Source organism: Myodes glareolus, chromosome 2 (assembly GCF_982192425.1).
Source record: "Myodes glareolus chromosome 2, mMyoGla1.1, whole genome shotgun sequence".
Classification (NCBI taxonomy): domain Eukaryota; kingdom Metazoa; phylum Chordata; class Mammalia; order Rodentia; family Cricetidae; genus Myodes; species Myodes glareolus.
The window spans coordinates 116,427,156-116,446,577 of NC_142027.1; the positions used below are offsets into that span (position 1 = coordinate 116,427,156).

The following is a 19,422-nucleotide window of genomic DNA, read 5'->3' on the forward strand; positions in this document are numbered from 1 at the left end:
TGTTGTAAATATTAAAGATGTGTTACTTTTATGTTGCATTTGTTGAACTCTGTGAAGCTGTGTTAGTGTCCCTGTCTAAAACACCTGAAGAAGCTGAATAGCCAATAGTGAAGCAGGAGAGAGAAATAGGCGGGGCTGGCAGGCAGAGAGGACAAATATGAGGAGACATCTGGAAGAAGAGGGAGCGAGAAGAGGAGAGGAGGACGTCAGGGGCCAGCCACCCAGATACTCAGTCAGCCACAGAGTAAGAGTCAAAGTAAGATATACAGAATTAAGAAATGGTAAAAGTCCAGAGGTAAAAGGTAGTCAGGATAATTTAAGATGAGAAAAGCTGTCAAGCAAAAAGCCAAGCTAAGGTCGGACATTTATAAGAATAAGCCTCTGTGTATAATTTATTTGGGAGCTGGGTGGTAGACCCCTCGAAAAGCCAAAAGAGTATAAAAAGTAAAACAATCAACAACAAACTATAGGGATGGAACATTCAAAGAAAGCTATGGAAAGACATTCTAAAACAGTCTATGTAACATCTATCGTCAGCACCACCACTACCACCACCTCCCTTTTATCTGTCTGAGTGTTTGGCCCGAATGCATGTCTATACATCACTGCATTTGCACACTTGGTTCTCGAGATCATCAGATCCCCAGGAACTGAAATTACAGATGGTTGTGACCTCCCACGCAGGTGCTAGGAGTCAAACCTAGGTCCTCTTGAAGAGCAACCAGCGCTCTTAACCCAAGCCATTCTTTGTCAGTTGTTTTCTGGGGCAGCATCTACATGGCCTAGGCTGGCCTCCAACTCAGTATGTTGTTGCAGATGCCCTCAAGCTCCTGATGCTCAAGCTTAAACCTTTTTGCCTTTTTTTTTTTTCGCTGATGGGAATTAAACTTAGAGCCCACTAAACAAATGCTTTTCTGTTGAGCTATGTCCCCAGCCCTGTCATGGATTTTTTTTTCACTTCTGGAGCTGTACTTACAGGTGGTTGTGAGACACCATGTTGGCAATGGGAACTGAACCCAGGTCCTGTACAATAGCAGCAAGTGCTCTCTTACCTACCGAGCCATCTCTCTAGCCCCTATCATTGATTTTTTTTTTTTTTCTGGCTGTCCTAGAAATGTATTATGTAAACCAGGCTGGCCTCAAACTCACAGAATTATGTTTGCCTCTGCTGTGATTAAAGACTAAGCTCCCAAAGCACCCGGCCCTATCATGGATTCTTAACAATCACATATGTAATAAACCCACAGGAATCCAAGAACATAATCCCTAAGAAATTCGCATCACCTATAAGTTACCCGGGATTTAAGAGAAAAGGCTTCAAGTTAGTATGTGTAGGGACAGGGTTACAGTACCAGGGATCTGCACGTTCTTCCTGACTCTAGACTTCATTCCATCCAGCTTCATTTTGAAGACTCCACAACGAAGTAAGAATGGCAGCACAATGTCCACAGGTAACGTCTACATTTATTTTATACCAAAAAAGTTATGTGCAACAAATAAACATTCTTACATATTTACAAGTTTTTATTTACCAGTTAGCAAAATGGTGTCCTAAATCTCTGATAAAGAATATTTTTATCTGTATTAGAGAAGGATCTTCCCAGTGAACGCCTTTTTACATGAATGTTTCCTCAGGAGTTTTCAAAGCATGAGTACTATTTTAGATGGACACACTTCACAGGTCATATACACCTATTATTTAGGCCATGCTCAATACAGCTTCATAACAGTTCATCTCTTCTGGGCCAATTAGTTTCAGAAGGGGGCAGGGGATGTTTGATCAAGTGCCTGGAATCCTACTCTGCCCTTTGATTGTAGGGTTGTACTCACAAATTCGAATTCATAAATGTGCTGCCTCAAATGCTAAAAGGTGTAGAGGGGCAGGCTCACTGATGTATGCTGGAGGAAAACACAGGGAAGGGTAAAATCCATATCCCCAAACACTTCCTGGAAATGACAGTGAGGAGCTTTGCTGACATTTTCCTGACTTTTAAGGTAAAGCTACCACCTGTCAGTATTCATCAGAATCAACTGATGGTGCCAACTATAGCTTAGGAAGTAATTGCTGAGCAGTGTTTTTAATTTTTGCTTGTGAGACAAGTCTCATATAAGCCAAGGTTGCCCTTGAACTTCTGGTCCTCCTGTCTCTACCTCCCAAGTACTGGGATTATAGGTATGTGCTACCATGCCTGGCTACACTTTCACTGTAGTCTTTTGAAAATAATTATAAATAAAAACAAACAAAAAAAAGCAACAATATTAATCTCATTGTCCTCTATCTTACCTCATAGGTAAAGGATATCTTGTACCAAATGAAATACTTTTCTATATGTATGGGTGTTTTGCCTGCATTAATGTCTATGCACCATATGCATGCAGTGCCCTTGGAAGCCAGAAGAGGGCATCGGATCCCCTGAACTGGAGTTACAGACTGTTGCTAAGCTGACCTGTGGGTGATAGGAGCTGAACCCAAGTCCTCTGCAAGAATGACAAGTGGGCTTTATCTCTTTATATGAAAAAAAGTCAATGTCTTTCAACATTCTTACATATAATAAATTTGAACCACTCATTCTAGCACTTGGGAGGCTAAGGCAGGAGGAATGCCAACTTTGAAGCCAGCCTGAGCTACGTACTGAGTTCTAGGACAGCCTAGGCTACAGAGCGAGATCATGTGTCTTTAAAAAAATACAAAAGAACAACAATAACAAAAGAGTCAAAGGAGAGGCTACATACATGAAGCAAAAATAGTTTCTGGAATGCAGCTAGTGCAACTTGTTAGACCTGAGTTGTTCCAGTTTATCCTCCTGATAGAAAGCAGCTGTGGGGAAGGGCCAGCCACAGTCCTGGAGCATGCCTAGGCAGAACTTCTCGTATTCCTTCAAACACCACCACTGTGGAGTGAAAGGCTTCACAGAATTACTGTCGGAGTCACTGTCCTGCTAGTCTGCCCTTCCGCATGTGTTGTTAGCTCTGCTTCAGTGTTTACTATTATTTTGTGGGTTTCACTATATAACCCTGGTTGGCCAGGAGCTCACTATCGAGACCAGGCTGGCCTCCAACTCAGAGATCCACCAGTCCCTGCCTCTCAAATGCTGGGATTCAAGGTGTGTGACACTATGCCCAGTCAAACCCAGCTTCTTCAGTGTTTAAATATTCAGTCTGAACGAGTCATAATAATACTAGCAGTTTTATAGCACAGTATTTTCTCCCCCATTTTACTAGGTTTAATAGAAGGTACAGAGAGGAACCTGAATTTCCTCAGGGCAAAACTACCAATAAAACACAATAGGGTTGCTTACTGAGAACATATACTTTAGCAAACTCTTCTTTTCTTTCTTTTTCTTTTTCTTTCTTTTATTTTAAGGATGGGACTGCTATAGCTAAGGCTGGTCTCTAATTTTCTATGTAGTCAAGGATGACCTTGAACTCCTGATCCTCCTGCTTCTACCTCCCAAATGACGGACCACAGCACACAGTTCGGCATTCTTATTTCAGACAGCACCTGTTAACTCTCAGTGAGAAAAGGGTATTCATTCTGTTAGGTCACAGGAATGTAATAAACAAACAAAAAATTCATACAATCTATAATGGTAGTACTCCCAAGACTTAGGAAAGCAAAGGGGAACCATGACGGATGTGGTGGATGGGACACTCTCACCTTTTCTTGAGTAAGTGTTGTAGACACCTGTAATGTCAAGACAAGCTTTAACGCCACTCTGCTGAGTGATAAAAGATAGAAAAGATCATTTGGAATTGGGACCCAAGGGACTTGTTTAGCACAGCCTTGATATGTAAGTAGCAGAAATCTTGGCTATTAGCCATTTCCACTGCCTTGGGAGAGCTGGACGAAGGGGTACGAGATGATCTCACTGTACACTTTTCCCATGAGGACTTGGTCCTCCATAAATACCATTCAGTACTTTCTAGAAGTTCTTTAACTACTTCGAAGACAACAACAATGCGTACATAGTAAGAAAGTCATGGAAATGTTCACATTCTTGAGGAAATACACCTTTGATGAAATCAGAATTAAGTTGTCTTAAGAAACTGGTTAGAACCTACTAAAAGGGCATTACAATTCACATTTTATACCTGCCCTGGGCCAGAACTCCTACAGTGCATCAGTTGTGACTGAAGGGCGTAAACCACTCAACTGCTGACTGTTCTTTACAAAGCAAAGTCTGTTCCCTCCCTCCAAAAAGAAGGCAAATAAAAGGTCTCCAAATTTGCCATCTAGTTGTCTATTTTTAAAATAATGATTAACCAAATCATAAACAAAAACACTTCCACTACTTCTCAACCCAAGGAATAAAATGGCCACACAGCCCCTTCTGGTAGAATGCAAGTTCTCTGTTTCATGGTAAGGAATGAAAGGAGGGATACTTCTGCCCCAGTCCAACACACAGAATAATTTGGTTTGAGATTTAAGACAGAAGGCACTTTTAACATCTCCTGTAAGATGCTAACCAGAGAAACACAGTCACCATGTCCTCCAGGTTTATTCAGATCACCTCTGGGTTTCTTCTCACTGCTGCTGTGTGGCTACTGGAGTGGGACAAAGTCTCTAGGTCTCACTTTCAGGTCTTTCTATGTGTTGTGTTTCTTCTGAGTCAGCAAACCGGTCCTCGTGTCAGCCCTAAGGTTTACAAATTCAATATGTGATTCTGAAACACTGACAATCCTTGGTGCAGAAGAAATGAGAAAGGAAACACTATGGACCAACCTTGGAGCACTTGGCTTGTGCTTATTTCAGTCCTAATACTGCTGAGCGGACTGGCACCAGTTTCAAAGGAACACATCTGTATTGAAAGGTCAGCTACTGTTTAAGAGGCTTTGCCCAAAAATGCCATGGTGGTTTCAGTTATTCTCCATTTCCTACCATCAGTGTCCCAAGAGCCTTGGAATTAAAGGTCTGGTCACATGACATCCTAAACAGTTAGGATCCATCCAGCTTTATTCAAATTGGATGTTCAAATTTAACTTCTTCCTCTCAGAGTAGGAGATGCAGGGAACCAAGCACCCTACTGTTTCTGCTGTCAACCTCGTACCAGGGCTGTCAGCACATTTCCCGAGATGTTCTGTCGGTGTCTACTACCTCCACTATGCATCAGTCGTCATGAGCTGACAATTCCTCATTGCTACACTTCAACTCAACTGTACAGTAAGTTCTGCAGGGGTGGATCCAATGTTTCTACCTTTATTTACAAATATCACATGAATGGACTCTAATTGAATCTACAGGTTTAAATCCATCAGCTAAAAACATATTACATGTTGTAAACATGGCAATATTTAATACAGTATCTATTCTAAAATATTTTCATGTTCATGATCACATTTGTTATACCTGAAATTGAATTTTTACACATTAAAGAATTACTAGCAATGGCTGCTCACTTTACGGTTAAGGACTGGGGGCAAGGGCTACATTTTATTATCTCAGAAACATCTTCAAGGTAAAGTTAAAGCTTGTCTTTGATTGGCTCGGTGTATCCTTTTTTGTATCCGGATTTAAAATGAAGATTGACACAGAAAATAGCTAGGGCCCCTTCTAATTTACAGTATTTTTTAAAAAATCAGTTTAAGATTCTCAGGGAAAGTGTCTGTTGTGAATTTAAAAAAAAAAAAACTTGCAAAATAAACTTAATGAAAGAAGTGTTTGAGACAGTCGAGTGGGAATCCGCCAGCCGTCAGTCTTCCTTAGGCTGCAGCTGTCGCTTCCAAGCCTCATTCAAGTAAACTAGTCGTTTGTAATTGATGATAAGGAGGATGAAGTTCAGCACATATGTGGTGACGCAGATGATGCAGAACTCCTTCAGCACAAAGTACAGAATGTAGGCCAGGTACAAAGACCCCACCACGGACACGATGGAGGAGGTCATGAGAACAAGAGCTGCAACTGCGCTGGCCGTCATGCCTGCAAGAGAGAGACACAGCTAGATCAGGGCCTGGCCTGGACAGAAGTTTCTCAACTGATAAGTAACAGGCTGTGGCTAAAAGCAGTAGTGTATCAATACTGACCTTACCTTGACTATGAAAACAGAATGCAAAAACCACCCGTCTGTTTTAACATTAAGCAGGCTGAATTTTACTGAAAGGACTGCTTCAGAGCTGCCAGGCATCTGATCTGTTACTATTTCACAAGAAGTGTGCACATGAACTATGCAAGCTTGCAATTACTTTAGGCAAAGGCGTTGACAGTCTCCTAAAGAGCACAGGAATGAGGGCTGCAGCTTTCCTTTCAAGCCATCCCTATTGGGTAAGATCCTCCTCTCTGATGTTTCACTATAGGTTCCCTATCTGGGGAGAATGTTTAGATCGAATTTACCAAATACCCAGACCTGGTGATACCCTTGCGAACACTGGCTGAAGAGGAAAAAACAAAACATAAAGCTTTGAAACACTTTAGGATAGCTAGTTGGTAAATAAGGACAACTACAGCAGGCCAGTAAGCCTCATGTGCATTAAAACAATTAGGAAAAAAGGCAGTTTGAGCCAGGTGTGGTAGCATATGTCTGTAATCCAGCACTCTGGGGCTGAGGCAGAAGAACTGAAGACTGGAGCCTGCCTGGTTTACAGTTAAGACCCTGTCCCAAGAGGGGGGTATTTGAAGCCAGGGCTCAAGACAAAAGTGTGTCTGGAGTCTTGACTCCCTTCATATGTACTCTTGTGTAACTGCCTAATATCAGAGACACAAAGACTATGCCAGTGACACCACGGCTATACACATTTATTTTCAAGGTCAAAAAAGGCAGAGCTTATAGCTAGTGTGCCAGCAAAGCCTAGACTATGTTCAACTATCTCAAATTGCACTGCCCCCACCTGTGCTAAATCACCTGTGCTAAAAGTCGAAGCCTAATGGTTAGTGTTGACACCTTTGTCAAAGTTTTAAAATGATGGGAGAGTTAGGCATGGCAATCTACTCTGTAATCCCAGCACTCAGGAAGGGAAGACAGGAAGGAGGTCTTCTGTGAATCTAAGGAAAGCCAAGGCTATGAGTTCTAGCCTCATCTGAGATATGTACACAAATAAATATTTTGAGAAATGATACCGGTGAGCTAGATATGAAGATCAGTAGTAGATCTCTTATCAACTAGATGTACAAGGCTATGGGTTCAATACCAGCACTGCAAGCAAACAAACAAAAAATAAAATGATATGTAAAGTATTGCGTTTTTCTCTGCTCAAATTTCAACAGTTAACTCCTAAATCTGTTGTGAGAATTAAGTGAGCGAAGCTAGAGCTTGACTATTTGGGCTACAATAAGGTGCTCAGAGTGCCCTGTAAGTACTGCTACTCTGTAACTGTGGCATATGCAGGCACTTGTCATTTGAGGAAAAACTGAGAACTTTATAACATGCCATAACTCTAACAATAGAATATTATATAGCTGCAAAAAAACCAAAACAATGTATCCATATAAAAATATGGAAAAAGAGCCATGCAGTGGTGGTGCATGCCTTTAATCCCAGCTGAAGCAGTGAGTTTGAGACCAATCTGCACTACAAAGAGAATTCCAGGAAGGCCAGGGCTGTTACATACAGAAACCCTGTCTTAAAAAACAAAACAAACAGACTACACACACACACACACACACACACACACTATCATTAAGATAGATCATAGATCAGTCAAGCAAAAAAGAAGGATCAAAGGGGGAGAAAAGAAAGAAAGCTGTAAGACAGGAAACAGCATTTGCTTTTTATGTTTTGAAAGGAAAGAAATTAGACCATGTGTTTGTATCTTTTATATATGCAAAAACAAACCAGAACCATAAACTGGTGGGGGGTAAGGGCAAAGGAGATAAAATGAGGTGGAACTGAGGTGGGATTATTTTTCACCACACAGCACTGTATGAAAAAATTAATTTTAAATGATGACAGTCACATAGTCCACCAGGGAGTGAGGTGATGAGCTCCGGATGTGTTAGAAGATTCAAAAGAACTGACACTACAGAAGTATATGGAAACTAGAAAGTCAGGAACCTGAGTGGAAACAATGCGCACGATGAAACTATGCATCATTTAATGGAACCAACACATTACTGTTAGAAATGGAAACATGTCTCGCCTCAATTTCCCATGTAAGCATGGATGACTGTTTTCCCTAAGCACTCTCCTATAAGGGGAAAGGAGTTGTTCCTTGAGTCGGGATTATACTTTAGAAATCCCTCAGAACCAATAAATTTGAGATGAAACTTCTCCCTTCCAACCACAGAATCCCTCACGATGCTTTTACATGCACATACAAACATGATTACCCTATTCTTTAAGCTCCATTTTGCTTGTTTCTTTCTGGACAGCATCTTAATCTATTCACACTCACTTTTGCTTTAATGACTACACAGAACTTTCTAATATGGATACGCCCTCATTAGCTCAGCCATTACTTACTGCTGAGTTCCCAGTGATAGCTTTGCTATTTTAAATTGCATTATCATTCCTATTTCTGCAGGATAAATATGTGCATTCAGAATTGGACAAACTTAATAAAACTTTTTAGAAAAAAAATCATATTCCAAATGTGAATCATACAAGCAGACTTAACTGATCACTGCACAGAGGAGCTGACAAACAATGGAACAGAATCTTAAACAGTTGAATTGCAAAGCACAAATGGTAGCACTAGACCCAAAGCAAAACCACAAAACCAACATTTCAAAGGATAAGCGGATTATCACAAATAAGCTTAGTGGGCAGCAAGAGGACATTAAAATACAGTCAAATTACAAAGATGGCTACTAATACTTGATAACTAGAAAATCTGACAAGAAAACAACCTTTCAAAAGAAGATTAGGGGGAAAAATGAAGATTAGATGGAGACCAGATGACAGGGGTGGGGTGGGGTGGGATGACAGCAATTTGGCAATAACTGATAAAATCCATTTTAAAAAAATCTTTTTTTGACTCATTAACCTCATACCTGGAAATTTATTTCAGGGAAATAACTCGAGGGAGGTGCTTTAAAGAAAATGGATCCCTGTGGCATTATTTAGTAAAAATGTGAAACTGAGATGTTCACAAACACTTAGGACAACGATATTGAAAATAAGAGAGCATAAGACTTCTATTTTTTTTTTTTTTAAGCAAAAGGCAGGGCTGAAGATGTAACACAATTATACAATTCTGGGTTTGATCCCAGCACCACAGGGGACAAAGCAAAGACCCACTAGATACGGAAACAGCAGATACATAAACGCGATGAAAACTATAACAGCTTACTGCCGTTTACTTAATATGTGGTATTTTAAAATAGCTCAAGTCTATAATGTCATTTTAAAAACGAGTTTACAAGACTGGAGTAATAATTTCCACGAATGGGGCTGGGTTTCTGGACATCAGGACACACTGCGAGTCACGACTAAAGGTCCACTGACATCAAAGTCAATAAATCATAAAAAGCAGTGAACCACATTTTCACAAAAATATGCTGCACCATAGTGGTTCTCTATCATCAGCATGTGCTTTTTACTACGATGATATAATTTAGGCGAAGACACAAGCATTGAATGGGCATAACAAGCTTATTTCTGTATCTCTGTATAAATACTTACCAAGTAATAACTGTAGTATATAAAATATAAGTCCAAAGACACTGTTTGGCTGGTTTAATACACCATCTTTTCCAAAAATGGAACCCAAAAGACCAAATCCTCGACCCCATCTGTAAAATAAGGAAAACCAGTAACCCTATATTTGAGATTCCCTAATTTTTAAAATGTAAAATTATTTGAGAATGTTATCCAATTCCAAAATAACTATGTTCACAAAAACACTTAAATATCTTTTGTTCCAAGAATGATTTACGCACAGGGGAAGGCCAATCACTAACTCCTGTATTGTGTCTGATTTAAACTGATGGTTTAATAAAACTTCCCTACAAATCTCTGTATCTCCATCTAAGACCCCAGGTTCACCTTCTCTTCTCCTGAAGTAGGCAAAGATATCTTTCCTGACCACACTCAAGGGAAAGCCTCTCTCAACTCATATCACCCTCTCAGACCTTTCCAACTAGGGGATTCTTAGAAGTGTGGGCTGTTCTTGCACTACAGTGGTTAGCAAGGTCCCTGGCCTCCACCATTCCATTTCCCACTCTCAGCTGTGATCACCAACCAAAGCCTCAGCCACTGCTAAGTGCCCCCGCTGAAAACTACTGATGTGGTCCCTTCCAAAGCTGTACTCAAAATCAACAGACTGAGAAGCTGCTTACTGGAAACTTCACCAAGGTAAACAAGAGGAATAGATACCCCAGGACAGATCTTTGAATGCAGAGAAATACCAGAAACACTGGTCTCTTCTAAAATCCTGCTTCCCAAGTAAAAATCTGATACCTCACATTCCACTATCTGCTTTCATTAAAGTTTAACTTTAAAATTTGTGACTTTACATATTCAGAGTCTTTTAAAATAACTTTTATTGAGTTTGTTCTTTGACAGTTCCATACATGTATAGATTTCATTCTGTCCACCCCTTTAATACCTTTCCCACTTCTACTACCCATGCTAGAATCCTCTCTTTAAAAAAAAATGCATTATTAAAATCATGATTTAATAAGATAATACAAACAGACCAACAGTAACGTAACCTTTAAAAACCTTAAGAGACTTCTGCTTTAACTCAGAATGACAGTGCTTCCTAAATCCAAAAAGGAAATAACCATAGCGTTTAGCAGGATACACTGGAATATCACTTCAACTCTGCTGTAAAGACAAACGTCTGAAAATAAGAACGAACAATCACGTCACGCTGGATTAAAGGACTTCATGCCAAAGCAAGTGAACAAAACCCCTCCACATTGATGTTGAAAAAAACCATTCCAATCTTGGAACTGAGAGCTACAGAGAATTTTTATTACATAGACTTACACATTTCAAACTACAAAGTCAGTTCTATTACTTACATGTATTCTCTTCATTCATCACATATTTATTGAAGAGTACAGACACTGAGGTACAGCACCCTACAGACAGCACTGTCCTCATGGGATTTACATTAGTTATGGCAAAAATAAAAACAAAAAAAATCATTACCTAGTACATAACATTCAGGATTGAACAAGCCTACTCAGATACACAGAAGAATGGGGGTGGGACGTTCCAGGGCAGCACCTGGTACAATGAAGTGACCTAGTGAAGACTTGTCAACAAAATGCAGATTTTGCCTCAGTGGGCTGGCAGTGGGGCTAAGACATTCAACAAAAGGAGCTGAGGCTGGGGTGCATGTCTGTAATCCCAGCACTCTGAAGGTTGAAGTAGAAGGATTATCATGAGTGTGAAGCTAACCTGAGCTACACAGTGAGTCCCTAGGTCAGCCTGGGTTACAAAATGAGACCTTGTGTCAAAACAACAATAAAAATAACCAACTAGAAATGCATCTCCCATTTGAGCCAGCTGTAGCAATTGTAGTTATTTCTCAGAGTGGCTCCAAGGTTGCACATGGATATTTACTGCATGCTGTGGATAGTGAGCTCAAACCCCAGAACTCACATAAAAGTGGAAGGCGAGACTCCACTCCACATGTGTGCCATGGCCATTCACCACCATCCCTGTCCACATCATGCACGCACAACTATATACAATAATAATAAATTTTAAAAAAAAGTTAGGGCCATTGAAATAGCTCAGTGGTAAAGGCCTTTGTCACCAAGCCTGATAAACTGAGCTCAATTCTCAGGACTTACTATAATGAAAAGAACCAACCCTACAAGTTTCCCTCTGATATGCCATTGACATGCATACACACACCCGTAAGTAATCTTGTCTGAACAACCAAAGAGTCAGTGTTGGTGGAACATACAAAGAAAATAAAAAAATTAAAAACATTTTTTTTTAACTGTGTAACCCTAACTGGCCTGGAACTCAGAGATTTGCTTCTGCCTCCTTAGTGTGGCAATTAAAGGCATGAGGCACCACACTTACAAAAAGATCATTCTGAAATGTGTATGGTTATATAGCTCTATAATCTCAGGACTTGGGAGGCTGGAGCAGGAAGAGAACGAGAAGTTAAGGCGAGCCTGGGCTATAAAGTGATCTCTGTGTCCATGATTTATTATTATTATTATTATTATTATTAGCTGCAAAATGACTCGGCAGTTAAGAGTACCCACTGCTCTCGAAAAGGACCTATGTTCAGTTCCCAGACCCCATTGTCAGGTGGCTCACAACTGTTTGTAACTACAGCTCCAGGGGATCTTATTACATACTCTCTGGCCTCCTTGGGCATTGAACAAACAAAAATGAACACACACACACACACACACATACACACACACACTTTAAATAAAAATAAGCTGGGGGCTGGAGAAACACTGGCTGTTCTTCCAGAGGACCTAGGTTTGGGAAACACAGCAGCTCACAACTGTCTATGGTTCCAGTCCCAGGGGTTCTGACTCAACTCCCTCTTCTGACCTCTTCAAACACCAGGCATGCATGTGGTTCACAGACATACAGGTAGGCAAAACACCATACACACAAATACATAAAATAAAATTTTTAAATAAAATAAAAATAAGCCATGAGTAGCAGTGTATGTCTTTAATCCTAGCATTCAAGAGGCAGAGGTGCATCTCTGTGAGTTCCAGGACTGCCAGGACTATTACACAGAGAAATCCTGTCTCAAAAAAACAGTAATGGTGCTAATAAAAATAAATAAATAAAAAAGCATTCTAGCCTCAGTGTTGGCCAGGTGCTGATATTTGGAAGGTACAGGTCCCAGAACTTGCTACCAGATGGAACACAGTACAAAGAAATGATGCAACAATGAGGACTTTGACCTGAGTAGCTGGGAAAAGAAGTTGTGTTTTCTGAGCTAGGAAAGATATGATCGAAACTCAGCTTTGGACACAGGTTTATGTGGCCTTTGTGTATCTATGTAGAGCTGACAGATAAGCAACTAGATGTATCAACTTGCAGCGCAAGCTAGAGATAAATTTGGTGATAGTCAGGATATGAGTGGAATTTTAGAGTCAGGAGACTTATGACATCAACAATAACCTTTGATAAATGGTTAAAGGCATCAGAGAAGGCAAGGGTGAACATGTGGCTAAGGACTTTGGTGATTTATGTTTCTGTTTACATAAACATCAACTGATCTTGTTTCAGTTGTCAATCCTTTGCCTTCAGATATTCTCAGATGCCATATTTCAGTAAAACAACACCCAGACGACATTAACACACTGGGTTTCCTCAAGTAACTTCAGATCTGGTGGCTTTCCCTTTAATTGTCCCTGAAAGTTAAATGTACTTTCTATATACCTTGTAATGGAGACTCTGGATTTCTCATCAAAACCTGGCTGAGAGGGGATGAGGAGATGGCTGATTTTGTAAAGTGTTTGCAATGTAAGTAAAGAGATCCAAGTTCAAGCCCCAAAATTTCTGTAAAATGCTAAGTGTGATGGCACCTGTAATCCCAGTTAGGGGGTGGGGCACAGGCAAGTGAATACCTGGGACTTGCTAGGGGCCAGTCCAGCTAAATCAGTATGTTCCTGGCCAGTGAGAGACTGTTTCAAAGAATAAAGGTGGGAATATGCAAATGGTTCAGTGGGTAAAGACCCTTGCTGCCAAGCCTGACAACCTGAGTTCAATCTTCACGATCCACATACATGGTGGATAGAGAACTGGTTACCTCAAGTTGTCCCCGACCTCCAAATATTTCTGTGGTATATACACACAAACATGCATAAATAAAAAACTAAAAAATTAATAAGGAAGAGGGAAATTAAGAAGTCATTCAGCATTGACCTTCTGCCTCCACATGTACTGGATACACATACACACAGTCTGTGGACTCAGCTGAGGGCATTCCAACCACTCATTTCTATGAACTTTACCTCTTTTTTCTTTTTTTTTTTCTTTAAAGTTTTGATGTGAGGCCTCTTATTTTGTAGCCTATACTGGCCTAGAACGATGTAGCTCAGACTGGCCTTAAATATGTGACAATCTTCCTGCCTCAGCCTCCCAAGCATGATTACAGGTGTGAGCCACCATTCCTGGTTGAGTTTTACTCTTGAATCAACCATAACCACCAGAAAGCTGTCTTTGGACAACACTGGTTTTTTTTCCTTCGAGGGTTTCTCTAGCCCTGGCTGTCCTGGAACTCACTCTGTAGACCAGGCTCACCTGATACTCAGGAGATTTACCTGCCTCCGCCTCCTGAGGATAGGAATTAAAGGCATACACCACCACTACTCAGCTGTACTGTCTTTTAAACCGCTTCCTTGAAGTCTAACGCTGGTATTATGTCTTAACAACTACTAAAGGGAACATTCTTTTATTAAAAGAATGTAAAAGGGAATACTGCATTTACTAAAGGAATGTTGCCAAAACACCTATAGCTATATATTCCTATGTTGCACTTTAAAGAAGATTAATATTAATAATTAATGGAGAGAGAAGGCTTTGACCTTCAAGGTCATGCTATGTTAGCATCAACTCAATCAGGATAGCTTTGAATTAATAGTAATTTCCTGCCTCTGTTACTCAAGTACTAGGACAACCAGCATGGTACCTCACCTAGCTTTAATATTTCCTTTTCAGGTAGTCTGCCAACTAGGAATAGTAAAGCAGGCCTATAACTCCAACACTCCAGAAGTGAGGCAGAGCACAAGGTCTAAGATGAGTGACATGAAGTATATAAGGTTTGATTCCATGTTTTTACAGTCTTCATAAAAAAGCAAAATTATAGTGCTACAGGGAGACAGCCCAGCAACAGTCTCCTCTAGAAGGTTTGGAGGCACATTATTGGCATACACCACCATGCCCCACCATTTTATCTTTTGAGACAAGGTCCCTCACCAAATATAGAGTTTGCTGAGCCACAGGGATCCACCTGTCACTGCTTCCCTGACCTCTAACATTTTGTGTAGGTGGTAGATGCTAAGGATCTGAACTTGGTTCCTCACACTTGCATAGCATGCCCTCTGTGCAATGAGCTATCTCCCCAGCTCTACTGGAATTCTTGATGTAAAATATATAGGAGATAAAAGAAACTGGAAGTACAAGACCTCACATGTACTTTTTGTTTTGTTTTTGAGACAGAGGCTCATTATGTAGCTCTTGCTGGTCACAAACTCTTCATGTAGACTAGAACGGTTTCAGACTCAGAGTTCTGCCTGCCTCTATAGGCGGGGCGACGAAAACAGGAGAATTCTGGGAAGAGGAGAGGTCAGTTATCTGTCATCCAGTCCTAAAGGAAGCGTCTCACTGATAAAGTGAGAAGGCCTCACTGATAAAGGTACCAGGCCGCATGACTAACAAAGACAAGAATTATGGGCTAATTTAAGACATAAGAACCGGTTAATAAGAAGCCTGAGCTAATAGGCCAACCAGTTTATAATTAATGTAGACCTCTGTGTGTTTCTTTGGGGCTGAACGGCTGCAGGATCAGGCAGGACAGAAACCTCTGTCAACACGCCTCTGCCTGTGATTAATGGAGTACATCCATCACCACATCTAGCAGATTTATGTTTTTTAGCATATATATACACTGTTTTGCTTTTTTGTTTTGTTTTCGTTTTGTTTCTCAAGACAGGATTTTTCTGTTAGCTTTGGGAATCTATCCTGGGACTTGCTCTATAGACCAGGCTGACCTCCAAGTCACAGAGATCCACCTGCCTCTGCCTCCTGAGTGCTAGGATTAAAGGCATGCATCACCACAGCTCAGCTCTTTTTTCTTTTTAAAAACAGGGTCTTACTATGTAGCCTTGGCTAGTTTTGTTATATTGGTACTTGTTATATTGCTGACTTCAAATTAATGGCGATCCTTCTTGACTCAGCCTCAAGTGGTGGGATTACAGGCACGTTCCATTATGCCAATCTTAATTTATAATTTAACACTAGTTAAACTCGAGAAAATAAAATCTCTACATATGGACAAACAAGCACTGGCATATTGCACCAGCAGCAGCAAACCAATGTAGGCTGGAAGGAGCATCTTAGCAGATGAAGACCAAGAAGTGTGATCTTCACAAAAATTCAGCTTCAGTGCCAAGACTGATGGCGAAAGACTGAAAACACAGTGTGCTGCCTGATGGGGCAACAAAGCTAAAGAGTGTGTGTGTGTGCTGGGGAGGAGAGAATAGCTCAACTGGCAAAGTGCTTGCTAAGCAAGCATGAGGACCTGGTGTGGTCCACCAGTAACCATGCAAAGAGCCAGGAATGGTGAGTCGGACAAGCAATTCCAGCACTGGGAGGCACAAGAGGTTCCCTGGGATTTGTCTGCTGGCTGACCTAGCCTTCTTGGTCGATTCAGGCCAATGAAGAGATCTTCTCAAAAAACAAAGTGGATTGTGCCAGAAGAACAGTCAAGGCTGGCATTGAGGCTGAATTTTTCTTTTTTCTTTTCCTTATTTATTTATTTATTTATTTATTTATTTATTTATTTATTTATTATGTATACAGTGCTGGCCAGAAGAGGATACCAAGACTCATTACAGATGGCTGTGAGCCACCATATGGTTGCTGGGGATTGAACTCAGGACCTTTGGAAGAGCAGGCAAAGCTTTTAACCACTGAGCCATCTCTCCAGCCCGAGGCTGAATTTTTAAAAAGTTAGTTCTAGCCAGGTGCAGTGGTAAGCACCATTTATTTATTTTTAATCTTTCTAAGATTTTGTTATTTTTATTTATGTGTATATGAGTATTTTGGTTTATGCACCACATGCACGCAGTGCCTATGGAGGCAAGAGGGCATTTTATTCCCTAGAACTGGAGTTAACCAGCATGTGGTTAGTATTAGGAGTTGAACTCAGGTCCCTCATGGACCAGTGGCTCTCAAGGAACCTTTCAGATTTCCTGCACCAAACTGCAACACTTCAGGCATCTAGCCTTGTGGACTAGGCAACCACTGGGTTGTCAATTTGATGGATGGGAGACATCTACCTTGGGACTGCTCTGGGTCCTGAGTCATTCACTCAACTTCAAAAAACAAAACAAAACAAAACAAACAAAAAACCAAAAAGAACAAGCCTGGTATGGTGGTCCATGCCCTTAAGACCAGTACTCAGGAGGCAGAGGCAGATGGATCTCTGTGAGTTGGAGATCAGTCTGGAACAATGAGTTCCAGGACAGTCAGGGCTGTGTAGAAATCTGGTCTCAACAAAACAAACTTAAAAAAAAAAAAAAAAAAAAAAAAAAAAAAAACCTGAGCAACTAACAGGTTCTCAGTCTCTAGGTGTGATCCAACAGTTAATGTTTTAATGCAAGCTGACTTAAATTCTTTGATACATACATATGTACATATGTAATATATATTCATCCCATTTAATCCAAGAGAATCCATTTAATCTAGAGAATCCTGAATAGTACAAGTAAAGGCAACTGCCACCCATCCAGACGACTTGAGTTTGACTCCCAGTGGAAGAGAATTGACTCTAGAAAGTCATGGCACACGGCACCTCCTGACTCCCATTATAAAATAGAAATATAAAAAAGAAAAGTTTTTAAATAGTGAAAACAAAAGGTAGGAACTTCAAGGGGGAGAAAAATCAGCTTTGAAAAATGCTTTTCACTGATTATCATGACCTTATACTTAACAAGAAATTCAAACTTGACTTTCCAACCAAATGAGATCTACTTAAAGAAAATGTAGCAGGGCTAAATCTAATCCTTTCATGTAAAGTTACAACATAAAATCTATGAATTGGCTACTGTTCAAAGATGAAGATGCACTGAAGGCTATATATTACTTCATTTGGTATAAAATTCAGAATGAATACTCTCACAGTCTTTTTTTCTAATCCTATAGACAGAATGTGGTAACAATGGTTTTGTACTTTTGGGGATTAGCTGTCATTCAAGAGTGGCACTGCTCTGAGATAACCAACCAGAGGCACTCTCACCTGCCAGGTAAGAGTTTAACTATCACAGGGATGACTATATGGGAGCTTGGGGAAGGGGAAATGATGTAATTATAGTCTCAAAAATAATTTTTTTTTGGTTTTCGAGACAGGGTTTCTCTGTAGTTTTTGGTGCCTGTCCTGGAACTAGCTCTTGTAGACCAGGCTGGCCTCAAACTCATGGAGATCCACCTGCTTCTGCCTCCCAAGTCTGGGATTAAAGGCGTGTGCCACCACCACCCGACAAAAATAAAATTTTTAAAAAAAAATTTATTTGCTTATTATGTATACAATATTCTGTCTGTGTGTATGCCTGGAAGCCAGAAGAGGGTACCAGACCTCATTACAGATGGTTGTGAGCTGGGAATTGAACTCAGGACCTTTGGAAGAGCAGGCAATGCTCTTAACCACTGAGCCATCTCTCCAGCCCAAAAATAAAATATTTTTAAAAAGCTTTTAACAGTTGATGAAATAGTATTGTTGGTACAAAGTACTGCTCCCCTGTAGTTTATTATTACAACTACAAAATAACTTTGCATCTGATTCTATGTCTAGTTTTTACAATTCTTTATCCTGTCTTATTTAAGTATTGAAATGTGATTGTCAGTTGACTAAACTATGTGAGTTTATATTTTGCATGTCTGATTTGCTTTAGTGATACATTTTAAAAACATATCAATCCGTCCACAATAGATTGGAAATTAGTATTTGTGTGTGGGTATGTGCGAGTTCATATTGAGGGGTGCACACATGTGTTTGTGATCAACTTCAAATCTTGAGGTCAACCTCACAATTTACTCCTCAGAAGCTATCCACCTTGCTTCTGCAGTCTTTCACTGTTGTAGAATATTATTGTTAAGATGTGTTACATTTGGTTATGCTGTGGAACATTTGTTTGATGATGCAAAGATGTGTTGCATTCTTTTATGTTGCATTGTTTAACTCCGTGAAGCTATGTGACTGTGCCTGTCTAAAATACCTGATTGGTCTAGTAAAGGGCTGAACAGCCGATAGCTAAGCAGAGAAAGGGTAGGCAGGGCTGGCGGGCAGAGAGGATAAATTGGAGGAGAAAAAGAGTAAAGAGGAAAAAGGAATAAGAAGGAGGTGGACATCAGGGGCAGTCACCCAGGGACACAGCAAACTACAGAGTAAGACGTAATAAAAAGTGTATAGAAATAGAGAAAGGTAAAAGCCCAGAGGCAAAAGATAGATGGGATGATTGAAGAAACAAGCCAAAGTAAAGCCGGACATTCACAAGACAGAATAAGTCTCAAGTGGTGGTGGCGGCGCACCCCTTTAAGCCCAACACTCGGGAGGCAGTCAGGTGGATCTCCGTGAGTTCAAGACCAGCCTGGACTACACCTGGACTACAAAAGCTAGTTCCAGGGTAGGCTTCAAAGCTACAGAGACACCCTGTGTTAAAAAAAAAAAAAAAAAAAAAAAGAGTAAGTCTTCATGTGTATTATTTTGGGAGCTGGGTGGCAAGCTCCCAAAAGGTAAGAGTAAAAAATAAAGAGTAAAAAAACAACCAACTAGAACCTGCCCTTCATTATGTTAGGCTGGCTAGCTAGGGGATCTCAGAAATTCTCT

At 40.4% G+C, this 19,422-nt stretch overlaps 1 protein-coding gene across 4 annotated transcripts in view; it reads right to left on the reverse strand.

Annotated features, from left to right (window-relative positions):
* Window positions 1–1,444: 1,444 nt before the first annotated feature.
* The window catches only part of Vkorc1l1 (vitamin K epoxide reductase complex subunit 1L1), a 49,533-nt gene continuing 31,555 nt past the window's right edge, over window positions 1,445–19,422 (reverse strand). For 2 of the 4 annotated variants that reach the window (XM_087903593.1, XM_085699841.2), the window contains exons 2-3: window positions 9,555–9,664; window positions 1,445–5,917 (exon numbers count right to left, since the gene is read on the reverse strand). In XM_087903593.1, coding sequence (XP_087759719.1) covers window positions 5,691–5,917; window positions 9,555–9,664 — 337 coding nt within the window. In that variant the 3' untranslated portion in view covers window positions 1,445–5,690. The remainder of the gene's footprint in view (window positions 5,918–9,554; window positions 9,665–19,422) is intronic. The other 2 variants (XR_015737289.1, XM_087903595.1) reach the window with 2 other exon arrangements.